Consider the following 17,224-nt stretch of genomic DNA (forward strand, 5'->3'; position numbering starts at 1 on the left):
TAAAGAAAGGTGACAGGCACGCTTGGTGGTTTGCTGTTTCGTCATGTGATAAACCCACAAAAGCCAGCTCGTTAACAGTACGCCATGCGTTGCTAAACTGAGCAGCATGCCGTGGATTTTATTCTCAATGCGTCCAGCCCCGTTTATTTGTTTGCCAGTCCATCAGAGAATCGCATTCGCATCTGCTGAAACTAGCAGCTTCCTAACGTCTGCCCTGTCGCAGCAGCAGAACACGATGTCGCCGCCGCCGTCCTTCGGGTGGCACCGCCCGCCCTTGGGGTACCCTTTCCCCTTGCACCAGCTGCTGCAGTTCGGGCAGTCCTTGCACGGGGCGTAGCAGTCGTACCTCGCCTCCGCTGAACCAGAAGAACAATCGATAAAACGATAGAGCCTTTGTTAGCACGTACTTCTCCCCGTTTCTTTTTATTTGTCGCTGGATAGTGTAAAATTACATTATCCAGCGACAAATAAAAAGAAACGGAGGGGTAGCTAGCTAGCATGGCACCACCATGCGTAGATTGCTTTGGATACATGTTTGACGATTGATCGTTGGGCATATATACCATAGGATGACAGGGTAGAAACTATGAGCACGGCGATGGCGATCCTGCAGACGACAACGGGAAACGATGCAGACAGCATGGCCGTCAGTGCTAATGTGATCCTGCAACTACTTTCTTACGCTGAGCCAGAAAATGGGGTGATGGCACATCGCCGTCGATGTGAGCTTATATATATAGCGCCCGGCCAGAGGCGCAGACTCCCAGTCATCTAAACACAGTGCCCATTTTTAAATATATATTTATATTTATATCTACATTTATATCTATATCTATATGTGTATAGATCTGTGTTTTTTAATATTAAAGATAAAAAATGTGTTGTGATCTATTTTAATACTACTTTTTTACTTCTCAAACTGTGTCCTACCATCCACAACATTTCATATGTGACACGGACTCATGGCTCATGTTCATATAAGTTATAATAACTAGTGCCTAGAGTTAGGGTGTGTTTGGCATGGCTCTGCTCCACCCTAGAGCAGCTCTACTCTAAAACTCTGGGTGGAGCAGCTCTGCTCCAGAGTTTAGATTGTTTCTCATAACCAGTGGCAATGGCGGGTAAATAACTCAAAACTCCATGACTAGGTTGCTTTTTTAGAGTTTTGAGAGCAGCAAAAGAGGTACTCCAAAAAATTGTACTGCAGCTCCAAAAACTACATAGAGTTTACAACTCTGGAGTTAGGGTGTTTGGCATGCTCTAGCCAGCTCCCCTTGGAGTTTTGCTCTAGAGCCATGCCAAACAGGCCCTTAATACGTGGAATCCAATTCGATGACGTATTGGGTTCATCATAACCCGTGTCTATATAAGTCAGACTATGATGATATATAAGTGATGTTTGGTATAGTTCTGCTCTATCTCTGAGCACCTCAACTCCGAAACTCCAAGGAGTAGCAAGTACTCCAAAAATAATGCAGCTCCCAGGATTGGTTAGCTCTAACCAGCTCTCCTTAGTTTTGCTCGAGCCACGTCAAATACCCCTACCCCTACCGTATGATTCCAATATATATTAAGTTTCTTTGCAACAGTGCCCAATCATAAATATCTAAAAACAGACGCACTGGTGCCTGGATTTGAGCATAAATCTCTGAAAATAGACGTAATGCTGCCCAGTTTTGTTGTTCGGACTCTGTAGAAACCATTTCGAATTATAGCCAAACGAACAGCGTGTTTGAGCCTAACATCTCTGAAAATCAGATGTGACGGGTACCTGGTTTTGTGACCGAGAATCCGGAAAACAGAGAAACAAAATGCTTCTGTTAGTTTCAGAACTGGGTCAGCATTTTTGTAGCTTCTTTTGGCACATTTCTCTACACCTTTCACGACATTGAAAACTATATAGACTCTTGTCTCTGGCAATCTATAGCTCTCTTAAACATACGACGAGAAGAAGAAAACCTCTTAGTGCCCGGGCAACTACGATCGTTGTCCACATGGATCAGTCTGAACCTTGGCCTCGCGCATTCAGACTTTCAGAGTTTCCGGAGACCTCAGCCGGTGGCTCTGCCGACGTACTCGACGTCGAAGAGGAGCGTGGAGTTCGGCGGGATGACGCACGAGGTGGGCTCCCACCCTCTGCACCCAGCACCCTTCTCGCCGTAGGCCAGCGCCGGTGGCAGCTTCAGCGTCCGCTTACCCCCTGAAGAACAAGAAACGTATCCACGAACGGAATGTAATTCAGCAAAAGCCAATCGGTAGTCGTTGCTGGGTTCAGTGTTTGACGTACCAGCGAGCATCGGCGGGATCCCTTCGCCGCCAACAATACCCTGATCCCATCCTTTGATCACCTGGTGCAGAAGGATAATAGACACTTGTAACATACTTTGATCACCTAGCGTGAGCGCGTGACAGACAGACAGTGTACGCAGGGGCATGACATCGGTACCTCTCCGACGCCAACGCGGAAGGTGAGCGGCTTCCCGCGCTTGTAGCTGCTGTCGAACACCGTGCCGTCCTCCAGCCTCCCCGTGTAATGCGCCTGCACGCACCGAGCGATGCAGATGAGACGAGAGAGAGAGAGATCATCTTTAAGGACGACGACCGGTAGGTACAGACCCTGATGAGCTGTCCCTCCTGGGCGGCGGCGCCGGTGCCGACGACGCGGTCGCAGAAGGCGAGCCCGGACGGCGCCACCTCCAGCGGGCACTCCCCGCCGTCCGCGGCGGCCGCGGGGAGGGCGAAGCGGGAGAGAAAGGCGGTCGACAGCAGGGCGGCCGCTGCCTCGCGCCGCCGGAGGACGAGGCCGGGGCTCCTGGCCGCGGCGACGTCCGGGCGAGGCTGCGAAGGAGAGGAGGAGGAGGAGGAGGAGCGGGGGTGCTTCGCGGCGCCTGGCTTCGGGAGGCTGAGGAGGAGCCGGGACAGCGGCTGCGCGGAGGTGGACGCGCCCGGACCCATGGCTGCCTGATGGCGCGGAGGAGAGGCTGCCGTTGCCGTTGCTCCCGATAAGGCGACGCGGGTCGGCGCTTCTGAATTGTGGTGGACTGCTGGCGATTTCCGCGGTGAACTTGTGACGGAGATAGTTTGGGCCGTGCTAGAGAGAGAGAGAAAAGCCCAAGCCCGTCGCGTCGGTTCAGTGAGGCCCAGAGGGTGATCAACCGAACAGCAGTGTAACCCGAAGCAAATCTTGGCCCGCCAACATGGGTGCACTAGTCGAAATCTGCGTTGCGTGACGGGAACCATCGCCATAAAACACCGCGGCACGTGCCCCCGGGTTCGGCGGCCGGCGGCCTGCAGTGCGCTCCGAAAATCTCGCGTGGGCGGGCGGGCGACCGGGGTAATAAAAAGCGGGTAGGTTCCGGTCGATCTCACTTTCCTATCCGTCACGCAGGCCCGGGGCGCACTCTCCGCATGTGCGCTGCTGCCGTTGGCCGTTGCACGCCCCGAGCGGACCAGGTCACCGGCGACGAGGACGGCCACGTTTCCTCGCAAAGCCAAAGCCAGACACGCCAATCGCTCCTGTGATCGCGGTGGGGAACCACATGGACGCGTCACGGCATCAGTTACTCGGTTGACAGCAAAGGCAGAGTCGTACGGGGGGACGGTTAGGCCCAGCAAGCACGAGATTAAAAAATAATCTTTTTTTTTGTTTGCCGAAGTCAAGACTCAAAGTCTGAGAAACTGACTTGCTGGATCCCCCCCCCCCCCTCATCTGCTCGTGATGGGAGCAAATTCCTGTGTTCCACCACGCGCCATATGCAGGCGCCCGCAACCGCAACTAGAAATTGCGAACTTGTCGAGGTAACAGTCACAGTAAGGGCCTGTTTGTTTACCCCTATGGATTATATAATCTGGATTATTTTTGGAGGATTATATAATCTGGATTATATAATCTGAATTATATAATCTGAGTAGTCCTGTTTGTTTACCCAGATTATTTGAGTTGTTAATAGGATTCTTTTGTATGAGGAAGACAAGAATGCCCTCTACATTTGTACTAGGTTGAAACTCATATATGAAAAAAAATAATTCAATTGACATTGGCAAATATTGCATTAACAATATTATCACGGAAGGCATTATGTCACCTTCTTCATCCCCAAATTGACTAGTACTAGGCACAAAAACGATTCGGTGGATTATAATGGCAATGGTGGGTAATTTCTAGGAAACTTGAAAGGGTAGTGGAGAAGTGAGAAAAAAATAATCTGAAATAAGCACCTCCTCACTTGCTTATGGATTATCATAATCCAAGGGGTTAGATTATATAATCTGGGCAAATAAGCTGGACTGTTTGTTTGCCACTTAGGATTATTTAATCCAGATTATATAATCTGGAGGGTAAACAAACAGTCCCTAAGTCGTAACATTATCGGTACATGGAGTCGTTGACCTGCTCAGCCATTCTCCAACCCAACCCCACGAAGCCAGACGTGCAACAAGCCCATTCCACTCCACCACGTCACTCAACACCATGGTGGTCCGTCCGTGGCGCCGCCGCCCGCCACCCAGCAAAGTGAAGCAGGCGGTCAAAAACAGAGCACAATCAGTGGAGCGTGACTTGGAGGAGCCGAACGAAGACCCAGCGCAGTGCTCGTGCTCGGCGGCGTTTGACCGGCGCGCCCGTCGTCTCTGTCCGACGCTAACAGCCACTTTAAATCCTTCCGTCCGGCGGCGAGCCTGTGGTGCTCTATAGCTGGGAATAGGGTATGCAGTCGCGTGTGCACGTTCGGCGAAGGGTAGGAGGCGGAGGTTGTGACCTGTCAGCGGCACGGCCACGGGGGTTTTATGGCGCCGTTTAATCTGACAGCGCCTCGATCGTACTACGGTGTACCCGTATACGTGCGCGTCGGGCTGGCGACGTCTTAATTTATTATTTAGCAGAGATAACCAGGGTGCCCTTCACACTTGCACGCACGCACCTGGGTTCTGCTAAAAACTGAGTTGAATGCCATAACACATGACAGGCACGCACTCTCGTTGGTTCTCGTCTCGTACAGGCAGGCAGTACCTAGGACAGACTGACAGAGCCACGGATGTGACACGTTCTGGAGGCGGCCGCGCTGGCGCGGAACCTGGAGAAGTGGATCCTGTGCTCGGCTCTGCCGCCCCACCGGCCCACCGGCGATGGAGTGAGCTGCCAAGCGTGCGTGAGCCGCGGCAGCTTTGCTTTGCTAGCGCCAGCAACGGAATCGGCGGGAGAGGACTAGAGGAAAGGGTTCGGTCCACCTGCTCCCGGCCGCAACGCACACGCACTCTGCACTGCAGGTTGCGCACGCTTGCACTTGGATAAGGTCTGGTGCAAATGGTGGTGCAGTAGTTCGAGCGTAGATTAAGTGGACCGCGCTCCTAATCCATGTTACCTATACCTCCCCGCGGATCAGTAGTGCACAGCGTCACAGCGCAGTGGACAGTCGCACGGTCTCAGAAGGTAGCTTGGTGTCGCGTTCCCCGCGCACGTAAAAAGAGAACCACAAAAGTGCTGTTGGAGTTAAGCACCACCGCTGCAGCTGCAGCCGCAAGTGCAGGCAGGAGTGGAAGGCGTGGAGTGGCGTCGGCCTGCGGTCCGCGTCTGCGGGAGTGCTTGCGCGCCGGGTTTTGTGCCAAGCCCCCCTCTTCTCTCTCGGCGCTTTTCTTGGTGGGAAACTTGTGCCGACCCGCTAACATCACACTCTACTACGCACTCCCATCGTGGACATGGGAGTCGTGTTCCTTCTTCACAAAGACGACTGTCGAGTGTCGACGACTGCTCCTCCGATCACGTCCGTTGTTCACTGTCATGTACGACTGCTTCTCACTAGTAAGTTTACTGGCACTGGCAGGCAAGGCAGCAAAACATCGGCAGGACGGCAGCCGGAGGCGTTCGTTCGTTCGAGCGTGGCCAGCAATTTGGAACCTGGGAGCCAGGGCACCGTGGGTGCAGTGCAGTAAATGAGGTGTTGCAATGGCGATTTATCGGGGGGTGGTGGTGGAGTGAATGGATCCACGAGTTTACGTTGGTGCTCAGTGCTGCTCTGCCAGCCAACGTCGGATCGTATTGATGCGTGCTTTTCCCTGGCTGTGAGGCCCCGCCGCCGTACCCCGTCCGTGCGTCATAGGATACGCGCGCAGGCAGGGGCAGCTTCGTGTCTGTGTCTGTGTCTGTCCAACGTGTTGTTGGCCGTGGATGAGGACGAGATGAGTAAACGCCCGCCGGCCATTCCATTCCATTCCGTTCCATGTGCTTTGGAGTGTGGGATTTCAACTTCCCGCAAGAGTGTCAGCGGCCCATACGTACGTAACTGTCCCTGTTCACTTGGCCCTAGCACTAGGCCACTAGCACTGCGGTTCCTGGTGGCGCAGTCACTGTGATGTGAGCCCCACAACCACAGTTTCTTTCTTTTCTCAACGTTTTTGGCCACCACACTGCTAGTATCTCTCTTTTTTTTGTCTGGCGTCCTCATTTCAAATTACAAAATGGCAGATACCGAAACACTACTGCTAAACGCACTTTAGGAGTGAATTTGTATCTCCTGCCAAAAAAAAAAAAGCTTAGCCCATGTTTGGAACCACGCAAGTTTTTTTTTTGTGAAAATAATAATTAGATGGACGTGTTTGGAACTCGATTTCTAAGAAACCAGTTTCTAATTTTTTTCACACATGATTATTAGCATACCCTTCCTATGTTTAAAAACGAAAGCAATAGATATAGATTTCATAAAACCTACAAGGACATGATGTCATTAAACAAACAAAAACTGGTATATCAGCTAGATGAGAGTAGCTTCTTTATTTTTAAGAAACCGAAAATACAATTTTAATAAACTAGGAAATTAGCTGATATATTTGAAACCACCATGGCTTCTGTAAAACCAGTTTCTTTAGAAACTGTATGCTGTCCGACAGACCCATATACTGTTTTCAGTCACGTCCTCTATATATATCTATTCTCTATATCTGCTCTTTACAGCCTCCTCTAAAAGATTTCATCCTCTATATCTTTTTCATCTCCAACAACGTCCTCTATACGCAAATACCTATATTAGAGTCATTTTTTATTTTTTATTTTTTGTACATACGTACTTGTCATGCTCTCAAATGCATTGGACATATTTTAGTTTTGCTAAATCGATTGTATAAAGTGTTCAAATGGATAGAAGAAATAAGGGAGAAACTGTATATATAAAGGATCTGTACTATAAATTTAAAAGGACCGTTTGAATGACGCTGCTGGAGTGAGTATAGGACAGAAATCTTCTCTACAATTAGAGTAGAGAGTGTTGAAGCCGGTCTTAATAGATCATCCGTATATTTCTACCTTCGTATTGAATTCTCTGCAATGGTACGTGTCTTGAACCTTTTAATGAGTGCCGATGTTGCTAGAGTATCTTTTTGGGAAGAAAGGATAGCAGGCTTTTTCAACTCAACCTTAAATGCCGCTACGTTTCGAAGGAAAGCGTGATCCATAATAAAGATTGTAGACCAGCATGCTACCATCCATACTCCGAGCCCTGTTTTGCAAAACTGAGGAGAAAAAACAATAGGGCATTCGAGTTTGTAGTACCATTACCATCCTTTGACCCTTAGACTATCTCTAGCAGATATCTTATATCAAACTTTATTCTACAAATAATATTAAACATTGTAATCTACGGTTCTGTGTACCTATTTTACATTATTCGTTGGAGTAGACTGTCTTCGGTGGATCCTATAAAATAAGAAATGCGACACTGTAAAATTTAAAATATAAGATAAGATAAATGATATGTAAGGAGAGCTGTTGAAGATAAACTTAGTTTATATTTGGAAGCACATAGTTTTTAATAAACCGGTTTATATAAATTGAGGTAGTTTCAAACATTATGTCTATATCATCGAGGAGAGATAAGTTTACCCTCCACCTACTGTATCCAACATGGGATGTATCCCTATTCCTGATTGCACGAAGGCAGATATCAACATCTAATCTATCATCGACTTGATTTACCGAGAGGATTAGGCACAAGACACAGCACAAAGCACCTATCAAAATCCGTTGCTTTTCCACCACCCACTCTCGCATCTCCGCTCTCTCCTTCTCCACAAGAAACAATTCCATCACACAAAGTTTTGCAAATATTTTCTTCTCTGCCTTCTCCTTCCTGCCATGCATTCGTAGGTCCACTCATGTCACTAAAAGAAAAAAAAAGTTGAGGGACTAGTGACTACCACCAGACAGACCTCGAGTGCTCCATTGCTCCCGTCCCCCTTCTCTCCCGCCTCCCCCCCTTCTCTCGTCGCTAGACCTGCCGCCCGGCCGGCCTATATGTTCTCTCCTTTTGAGAGAAGGGAGGAATAGCCGCAAGCCTGCAGCGCAAAGGAAAGCACAGCAGCGGCGGTTTGCAAAAGAGCCCGCCACCTCTGTCTCTCTGCCCTGCGCTGCGCCGTCCACACCACTCATCCGGCAACCTCTCTCTGTCTCCACTCGTACAGTATTAATTTCCTCGCGCCTCCTCCGTCCTCCATTTTTTTTGTTGGGTGCCGTGCGAGCTCCAAGTACCCCTGTCTCCCTCCCGTCTTGCGGGCTTGCCTTTGCCTGTTCCATTTCCGGCTCCTCCAGTTGGTAGTGTCGTTTCAATGCGAGACGCCGTCCTTCACGAGCTTGATTGCCCTTGAAAGCGAAGTTGGTGTTGGTGTCGTTGCCGGTGAGGAGGAAGAGGGGATATATGGCTCCCACGGAAGGTATTCTTCATTTCTCCCCTTCCCCTCTCCCCCTCTCCATGAGAGATTCTACTGCGCGGAGCGGATACAAAGCTTGCTCCTTTCATTTTCATCGGAATCATCTCTGTACATTCTTCCGTCTATTTTGCTTGGGCGGGAGAGGACAACCGCCTGGCCTTGCCGCCGGCCATGGTGAAACTGAAGGAGTTTTTCCTGCTTGGTCCCGCAGAGGCAGCAGGGGAGGACGAGCGGCTGCTGAAGGATCTTCTCGCTTCTTCGTCAGATAAGGAAGGTGAGCGGCGCTTCTTTTGGTGGCCTGGCCTTACTTCCCCAACTTCTGTGGCTCACAGCCTCTGCTGTATCTTTTCTTTCTCCATTTTGATGCTCGTCTTGTGGAAACCATCATTTCTGACGGGTCCCTTCTTTGTAAACCTGGATTTGATTTATGGCTTTCCAGATTCCAAGCTTCGAGGTTTGCTGATGCAATTTCGAAGTTTGAACAGCCGTTTGCCCGTTTTGTTTATTTGTGAGGGGATGGTTGATGTCAGGTTTTGGGATTCTGGTCGAATTCGAAACAGTAAACTAAGTCCCAGGGCGTGCGGTCTTTTCCTTCCGTTTTGTATGGTGGACTGGTAGATGGTCAAATTCTGCCGAATTTCCAACCCTACCAAAGCCTCTGAAACGGACACTTTCGCTGTTTTTATTTAAGCGCCCCCTTTCATCTCCAACGCCTGTGTCACTCTGTGGTAGATAGGAACAAAACATCAGTGGGGGCATGGGGTGGTGCAGATGTCAATTTTTTTTGGGAGGTATTCATATATGTATTTCTTGAAAACAAAACTTCTTCAATAGAGTGCGTCATGTGATAGCTTCTGGCAGCACGTGCTTTTCAAGGCAAGCCAGACAATCGGCGTATCATTGTGCCTTGTTTCTTGCTGTGACTTGCTTTGCAATTTGTCCTGTTCTTGATTGTAGTTAGGTAGCTGTTTTTTCTTCTTCTTTGTCACGATCATAGTTCAGCTAATTATTTAAAAACAAGCCTGTCACAGCCCATGCTATATTTGCAGGAGAGGATGAAGAGAGTACAAAGACACAGTCCGATGAATCTACTAGGGGGGATTGTGATAACGGCGGGTCCGTAGCCGCCTTATCGAGTGAAGATGTCAATGATAGGCATGGTAGTGACAGCAACAGCCAATGTGCTGAATCTGATGGTGCTTGCAGTCAAGTGCCTGGAACAGGCTCCAAGAGCAGCAACGATGAGTGCGGTGCTGAAGTGCCTCAAACCGGATCCAAGAGCAGTAATGATGAAGATGACGGGTGTGCTGATGAAATGCCAGGAGCCCTCTCCAAGAGCAGTAGCAATGACAGCAGTGAGTGCGCTGACCGGAGCTCTCCGCGAGCTGTCCTAGATATCTCAGTATCTGGCAGCATGGACTCGGATGACAGTGTTTCAGTCGAGCAGTCAGCAGAATCAAACCAAAATGTGCAGTGGAGGAACCTGATCAGCAGTCTAATACTCAGAAGAAAGAAGTCCATGGGCAGCGCAGTGACGTTCCCTCAGAGACCCAAGAGCAAAGGGCTTAGAGGGTACTTGGAGAGGATGAGGAGTGGTAAGAACCAAATGGACTGCAGCGCCATTGCTCCTGAGATCCTCCCTCAGATCGGGAAATGGAGGCCATCATGGCGGAGCTTTGACTACAATGAGCTTTGTGCTGCAACTGACAGTTTTGGTTCAGGTAACATGCAGTCTTGCACACTAACTGCTTTGTGATGTTGGTGATTTAATCATTATGTGTTGGTACTATCATTGCAACATTTGTGTGGTAGAAAATAGCTTTTGCATTAAGCAATGGATTTACAACTGTACTGCTATGATTTCACTTGGAAACAAATTTACGTGAGGGTCTGAGGTCCTAATCATGAATGGTTCTTTAGGTTAATGATGATGACTTGTGACTGTCCTTTAGCAGCAAAAAGTTAAGATCACGCACATGTTAATCTAAACTAGTCTTTTGGCACGAACCTTTATATATTCCAGTACCTCTGATACTGTGACAATACAAATATAGAAATGCAATTCCTTGAGCTCTTATCTTTTTAGGCAACCGTTTCCTCTTTTTGTGTGGTAATGCTAATACTGTTTCACCAAACTTTAATATCTAGCTGCCCTGAGTATCTACTGAATTTGTTTTGTGGCTGACTTTTCTAGAGAAAATGATTGGGAAGGGAGGGCATGCAGAGGTATACAAAGGACAGCTTGCTGATGGACAATTTGTGGCAGTGAAGAGATTAACAAAAGGCGGTAACAAAGAGGACAGAGTTAGCGATTTCTTATCTGAGCTTGGAATAATAGCCCATGTTAACCACCCAAACGCAGCACAGCTCCTGGGGTTTAGCGTGGAAGGGGGTCTGCACTTGGTTCTTCAGTTCTCACCTCATGGAAGCCTTGCTTCTGTTCTACATGGTATATTCCCCTCTTTACATTAGCACTTTTGTTAGCCAACTAATGAATGAAATAGTTGAGTGATTTTCTGTGATATTGGGGCATACTTTATGCAAACATTTCTAAAAGGGACAGACACTTTAATTAAGAATTGGATGGGATCAGATCTTTACCTTTAATGCCAGTACAGCACAATCCTTCAAAGAAATGTTTGAAATTCCAACTTCAAAGTGCAATTAGTTGGGAGAAAAAAGGTTCATGTGTCCATTTCTGCATACTGTTTTATAAATTTACGCTCACTGGCTTAAGTCTCCCGCAGCACATGCACGGTCTGATGACACAACCACTGCCTTTTTAATATAAAATGGTCATTAGCTGTTAAAGTTTACTGTGATGCCCTTAGTCTAGTGATAAAATGGAGTTCAGCTGATCAGGTACAAAGGAGCCCCTGAAGTGGAAAGTCAGGTTCAAAATTGCACTTGGAATTGCTGAAGGGCTGCTTTATCTACATGAAGGCTGCCATCGCCGCATAATTCACAGAGACATCAAGGCATCTAATATCCTTCTAACTGAAGACTACCAACCTCAGGTATGTTCTACTCTTAGGTTACACTGATCATGCCCATTATGTGATCATCATGGATGTCAAGAATTACAGTTTTGCTCCCTCCTTGTACAGATATCAGATTTTGGGCTTGCAAAGTGGCTCCCTGACAAATTGACCCATCATGTTGTGTATCCCATTGAAGGCACATTCGGGTGAGCCTGGCTGTCTCCTGGTCATGCTTTCATAGTCAACATATAACGCTGTAGTTGTTTTAACTTGAACCTCACACCCTATTTTTAGGTATATGGCCCCAGAATACTTCATGCATGGGATCATAAATGAGAAGACCGATGTGTTCGCATATGGAGTTCTACTTCTTGAACTAGTTACCGGGCGGAAAGCGGTGGACTCATCCAGACAGAGCCTAGTGATATGGGTACAATTTAGAAAACTACTACGCACACTTTACTATATATATGAACTCAAATCATTCCATTTGGTTTGATTGTGATATTGTTAAGAGAATTTTGATCATCCAGTAGCAGGAGAGAATGAAAATAAAATAAAAAAGATGAACATCATAATTACATGCTTCTGAAACCCTGGAATTCACAAATTGTTGATCATCTATGAAGGCAAAACCGCTGCTTGATGCGAACAACATCCAAGAGCTGGTGGATCCTTCCCTTGGTAACGAGTATGACCCTGAAGAGATGGTGTACACACTAGCAGTGGCATCCTTGTGCATCCACCACAGCTCAACCTCGAGGCCTAGTATGAAATCGGTAGGTGGATCTTTCCTGCTAATCAAAGTGCAAATGAGGAAATTGACCCTTGAGTTTTTTTTGTTGTTGCTGCAGGTAGTCTGTTTCTTGAAGGGTGACCGGGAGTCACTTGAGCTGGTGAGAAGGCCTAAAATCGTGAAGCCCCTGATGTTTGACTCGGGCGATTCAGAAGATTACACGCGCTCGAGCTACCTCAGCGATCTCAACCGGCACAAGCAGCTCGCGCTGGAGCAGTGAACATCGAATTGAGTTTGAACAGATTCACTGTAATTTTGTACATCATTTACGCTGTACCCATGCACACTGTGATCCTCCCACCTTCCACATAGGTTTTAAAAATTGTATGGATTGATGTGGGGGGGTCAGCTATCATTCACTACATGGTTGCTGATCTATGCTGTAACTTTGCCCAGAGTTTCAGCGCATGTTACGGCCCTGCGATCATCTGTATCATCCGGACTGTCCGATTGTAATGTCAGGTGATGCAGCCACTAGCGACCAGTCTGCTATACTGTTCGTGAAATGGTGATTGTTAGCATGGTTGTGTCCTGATCATTTCCATGGTTTCATATATGTAATGTCTCCTAGTATTAACCCTCACCAGTCATGAGCGACTTGCATGTTTCCTAGATCCGGTGGTGTCAAGGCATCTAACAAGTTTAGATCCATTCGGCAGCCGGCATTTGCAAACACACGATGGCACTGCTACTACTGTGCTGAATTGACTACATAAAAATGAGGTTGCCAAACTAGCCTTAGACTTTAGAAGCTTTCTATTATTCACATATAAGCGTGCAGGGTTGAGGAAGCTGCCAATCATAAAACTTACATTCACTGAGAAGTACAGCAATTTTTGGCAGAAAAGAGTGAACAACAATAACAACAACTGGATTTAGTCCCAATCAAGTTGCGGTGGGCTAAAAACCGAGAGGAAAAGACAAGGTATAGTATCGGCAGATACAGGGTTGCCACACGAGTGTTACCTTATTTTCTGCTTGGGCGCTTGAAAAAATCTGAACCTTTTTTTACATATCGTTAAACTTCATATCCAGGATTGACCTTCTGCTGCACATCTCCGTAGCTTTCCAACTCAAGCATGTCATCCATGCTTCCTAAGAACAAAGGCAGCCTCTGGTGCAACTTCACAGGCTGAATGGTGAGGATTCTGTTCTTGCCATCTGACCCTCTACCCCCAGCCTGTTCAGCAAGGAAACTGAGAGGGTTCGCCTCATAAACCAGCCGCAGATGGTCCCTTGGGTTCATAGCGACCCCGCCATATATGAGCGTCCGGTGGAAATCAGCCACCAGTGAGCACACGTAGCGAGCTGAGTACTTCTTCGGATGCTGTCCTTTGCCTTGTCTGATTGTGTCAATGTACTTCCTTAAGCCCTCGGGCCAGTCAAAATACCTAGCGTCGTTCACTGAATATATCTGCCCTGCAATGATACGCAACTGTAGCTTTTGAGCAAAGGTAAAAACCTCTAAAAGGAATTACTAGAAGATGCAAGTTTCAAACATGTTTGTTTAATGAAGCAGAGTTGCACACTCTGCAAGGTTACATCTGTCAGTCTCTAAGTCATAAGAAAATTATCTGGACATTCTTCAGAAACAACTCATGTTGAGAGTTCAGGAATCAATTTTAGTGAAACTTGCACAGCTAGTGCAACTGAAACTAAGCAATCAGTAATGACTAGCAAGCAACCGTTCAATGTTCAGTGAAGAGCGTGGAAAGCAGCAAATTACTGAATACTGATATGCTTGGTTACCTCTAGGTGGTATTTGGATGGAAGGATGTGTAAGGATGAATTCTCCAGTCGACCAATCCAATGTGAAGGCATGGGTACCTGCACCAAAGCTGATACACAAGATGGTGGCAGATGAGTACAGGACATATCCAGCAGCAACAAGGCGAGTTCCACTTTGCAGTGAGTTGAGCTGAGCTCTCTCCTCCAAAGGGAGATGGTCGACCTCCACCAGCCTATTGTAGATCCCAAATATTGTTCCGGTAGGTATGGAGACCTCAATGTTGCGAGAACCATCAAGCGGATCAGTAACAACAACATATGGACCGCCATCAGATATCCAAATGGGCAGATCGTTTTCTTCAGATGCTAGCGCTGCAACCTTTCCAGAACTTTGGAGCGCTGACAAGATGATATCATTCTGAATCCAAGCAAACAGAAAGGATGCTTAACACAGTTCTGCAACCAGTGAAAGAGGTATGGTAGAATATCTGAAAGTAGTTCTTGTGGTATGCAGAGCAATAAATTCAAGCAATCTGGTAATGCAAACACCTAACATGGCACATGTCATTCTGCCATCCAAACTCTATACAGGCGAATTTAACAAAGGTTCAGGTGAATCAGGTCTCTAATCTTCTACCTTTCCTATCATAAACCTACGGTGTCAAAGTTACAATTTCATGGGAATCAACGAGCTAGTTAACCAAGGAAAAAATATGAACACGGCATAAAATAAAACAACAGAGATCAAGCCCCTTCGGATGGATATTTTGCTATGTACCATACTGCCATGTAGTAAGACCTTAAGGCCGGTCCCACAACACTACAGTGTTACATCCATAAAAACACGTGGTTAAATGCGAGACTACGAACTCAAGAACAAGCGAAGACAGCACGAACCGACAATTCGTCGAGCGGCTTAGGCGCGTCACGCCCTGCCGCCATAGCCCCACCCCTCGCCTTGGCCCGCGACAGCTCGGCGTTGCCGGGGGACGCCACGAGAGCCGCGATGCGCTTGCACGCGCTCTGGATATGGGCCACAAGGACAGTGAGGTCAGCGGCCGTGCCCGCCTGGCCCATGTGCTCGAGCAGTGTGGGGGGCGACGCCGCCGCGGCCGCAGCAGCCATATCGTCCGTGGCCGCGGTGAGCGGCTGGCAGACGAAGGTGCGGCGCGGTGTGAACGGAGGGAGGAGGAGGTGGAAGAGGCGGGGGTGTGGTGGCTGACGATTTGAAGTTGGCGGGAGCTGAAGAGGGAGCGGCAGGTGGTGGCGGAGGAAGGAGAAAGACGACAACGGCATAGTTCGGCGGTTCAGCCCCAGGTTGGAATGGATGGCGCGTGTTGGTCACTTGGTCGGCGAATGCATATAGGAGAGGAAACCGGAAAAGGTTGCATTGCATCCATCTGTCTTGTTCCACGTGTAAAAACCCGTGGCGCTTTATATCCTTCGCTATGGATAGGAACAGAGATTTTAATAAATAAATAAAAAATCCTATAGCCTTTTTATTAGATCTTTAATTATTCATATCCTCTATTACTGATTTCTCGAAGATTAACTGTTAAAGTGTGTATAAGTATAAAAAAGCTAATATAGAATGAAAATATATAAAGATAATTTTCTAAATAATGATTTCGAAAAAAATAAAAATACTTTTGAAGATGTTCTTAAAGAGAAATCTCGTGTTTAGTTTTTTTTTACCATTTAGCTAGCTTGCAAGCCAATTTCTGAGCTAAATGAATTAACTATGATTTATAGTTCAACATAGTATAGATGTATTGGAAGCACATAGACCCAAAAGCTCAAAAAGTATTTAGGTCCTTAGTTGGCTTTTTGAAGGATCGAAAAGGCGTCCACAGGTGGGTAAATGAGAGCAAATCAAATTTTGTTGCAAGAAAATAAATAGAACTTGAGCACTTAACTTCAATAGAGATGAAGAAGTCGCTCAAACCAAAAGCACATCAAACAACTAGTGACCTTATGTTTTAAAAAAAATTCCTAGAACTCACACGAGACCAACAAAATGAACATATCGCAAATCAGACACTGAAAAGTCCGAATCGGTCCAAAACCGTGTCGCTATCTAATGTTGTTTTCAGGAGCTCGAAATTCAATTTTCGAATGCAAAACTGGTCCAAACGGACTTTGATTGAGCTGAAATTTTATACACACCTTACAAATGAGTTTCCAAGGTCTCCACAAATTTTGAACTCAAAATGGATTTATAAATCGATCGCAGATCAGAAAACACATCTTAGACCGTGATTTAGTTGGGGTTTTGTTAGGGTTTTCAAAACGAGTTTAGATTGGATCACAACCACAAATTGCTCAAACCAGATAATAACAGTGGTCTAGAGAGTGATCATTACCCCAAGGCAATCCCCAAAGGCCCAAAATGATCCCCAACTGAACAAATCAACTATTCTCACAAAATCCAAAGAGAGGTTGAGAGAGGAGAAACTGATTCAAAAACACAGCGAGATCAACAAGACACAATCTGAACAAACGATAGACTGTGGATGGTTACAGCCACCCTTCCTCTCACAATCAGGATTACATAGATGTGGAGTTCACAAGAATACCTGCAGATCTCTAGATTAATAACTAGAGCAACTAAGGAAATGGAGACTAGAGTTTTCTAACAAGTGCCAAATGAAATAGCCAAAGAGATGGTTGCAAAAAACAACCTTCCCACCTATTTATACCTATTTATAGGGGTTATTTCTAGAAGGGAAATGTGCCCTTGGACCATTTCTAGTTATTTTAGTGATTAACTGCTCAACACACCACTTTGAGCTAACCTTCTTCATATGAGCATGAGCACAGGTTTAGATCGAGCAAATTGTAGATGAGAAGTACAAATGAGTTGGGTTGGAAGACCAAAAGTGCAACTTTAGGTAAAACTACAAAAACATGAGGTTTAAGTATTTAAATAAGTTGCACTTACATTATACTATGGTTATTGCACCTTTGTTTGACTACTAACTCTTTTGTGCAAGAAAAGTGGCATTTGGACTTAGATTGCACATAT

At 46.8% G+C, this 17,224-nt stretch overlaps 4 protein-coding genes across 5 annotated transcripts; 1 reads left to right on the top strand and 3 right to left on the bottom strand.

Moving 5' to 3' along the window:
- On the bottom strand, positions 1 to 680 carry LOC100275191 (uncharacterized). The gene is given in 2 exon segments (NM_001149340.2): positions 1 to 356; positions 564 to 680. Coding segments are annotated over 2 exon segments (273 nt in total). The 5' UTR covers positions 643 to 680; the 3' UTR covers positions 1 to 162.
- A 1,149-nt stretch (positions 681 to 1,829) lies between these two features.
- On the bottom strand, positions 1,830 to 3,035 carry LOC100281841 (FKBP-type peptidyl-prolyl cis-trans isomerase 4). Its single transcript, NM_001154761.2, has 4 exons — positions 2,617 to 3,035; positions 2,447 to 2,539; positions 2,288 to 2,348; positions 1,830 to 2,200 (listed from the first exon to the last, which is right to left on the bottom strand). Exons 1-4 carry the CDS (start codon positions 2,953 to 2,955, stop codon positions 2,052 to 2,054), a joined length of 642 nt encoding a protein of 213 aa, NP_001148233.1. The 5' UTR covers positions 2,956 to 3,035; the 3' UTR covers positions 1,830 to 2,051.
- Positions 3,036 to 8,149: 5,114 nt separating this feature from the next.
- Positions 8,150 to 13,054, top strand: LOC100285401 (uncharacterized). Of its 2 annotated transcripts, none has more exons than XM_008660494.4 (9): positions 8,150 to 8,697; positions 8,906 to 8,968; positions 9,726 to 10,415; positions 10,889 to 11,143; positions 11,557 to 11,711; positions 11,802 to 11,881; positions 11,970 to 12,105; positions 12,305 to 12,454; positions 12,530 to 13,054. In XM_008660494.4, exons 1-9 carry the CDS (start codon positions 8,682 to 8,684, stop codon positions 12,689 to 12,691), a joined length of 1,707 nt encoding a protein of 568 aa, XP_008658716.1. In that variant the 5' UTR covers positions 8,150 to 8,681; the 3' UTR covers positions 12,692 to 13,054. The 2 variants fall into 2 exon arrangements, with proteins under 2 accessions (XP_008658716.1, NP_001151766.1); NM_001158294.2 differs by having other exon boundaries at positions 8,343 to 8,697; positions 9,744 to 10,415; positions 12,530 to 13,009.
- Positions 13,055 to 13,206: 152 nt separating this feature from the next.
- LOC100281068 (fructose-1,6-bisphosphatase) lies at positions 13,207 to 15,531 on the bottom strand. Its single transcript, NM_001153987.3, has 3 exons — positions 15,097 to 15,531; positions 14,221 to 14,617; positions 13,207 to 13,890 (listed from the first exon to the last, which is right to left on the bottom strand). The coding sequence occupies exons 1-3, from the start codon at positions 15,493 to 15,495 to the stop codon at positions 13,490 to 13,492; spliced, it is 1,197 nt and encodes a 398-aa protein (NP_001147459.1). The 5' UTR covers positions 15,496 to 15,531; the 3' UTR covers positions 13,207 to 13,489.
- Positions 15,532 to 17,224: the final 1,693 nt, after the last annotated feature.

Source organism: Zea mays, chromosome 9 (assembly GCF_902167145.1).
Source record: "Zea mays cultivar B73 chromosome 9, Zm-B73-REFERENCE-NAM-5.0, whole genome shotgun sequence".
NCBI lineage: Eukaryota > Viridiplantae > Streptophyta > Magnoliopsida > Poales > Poaceae > Zea > Zea mays.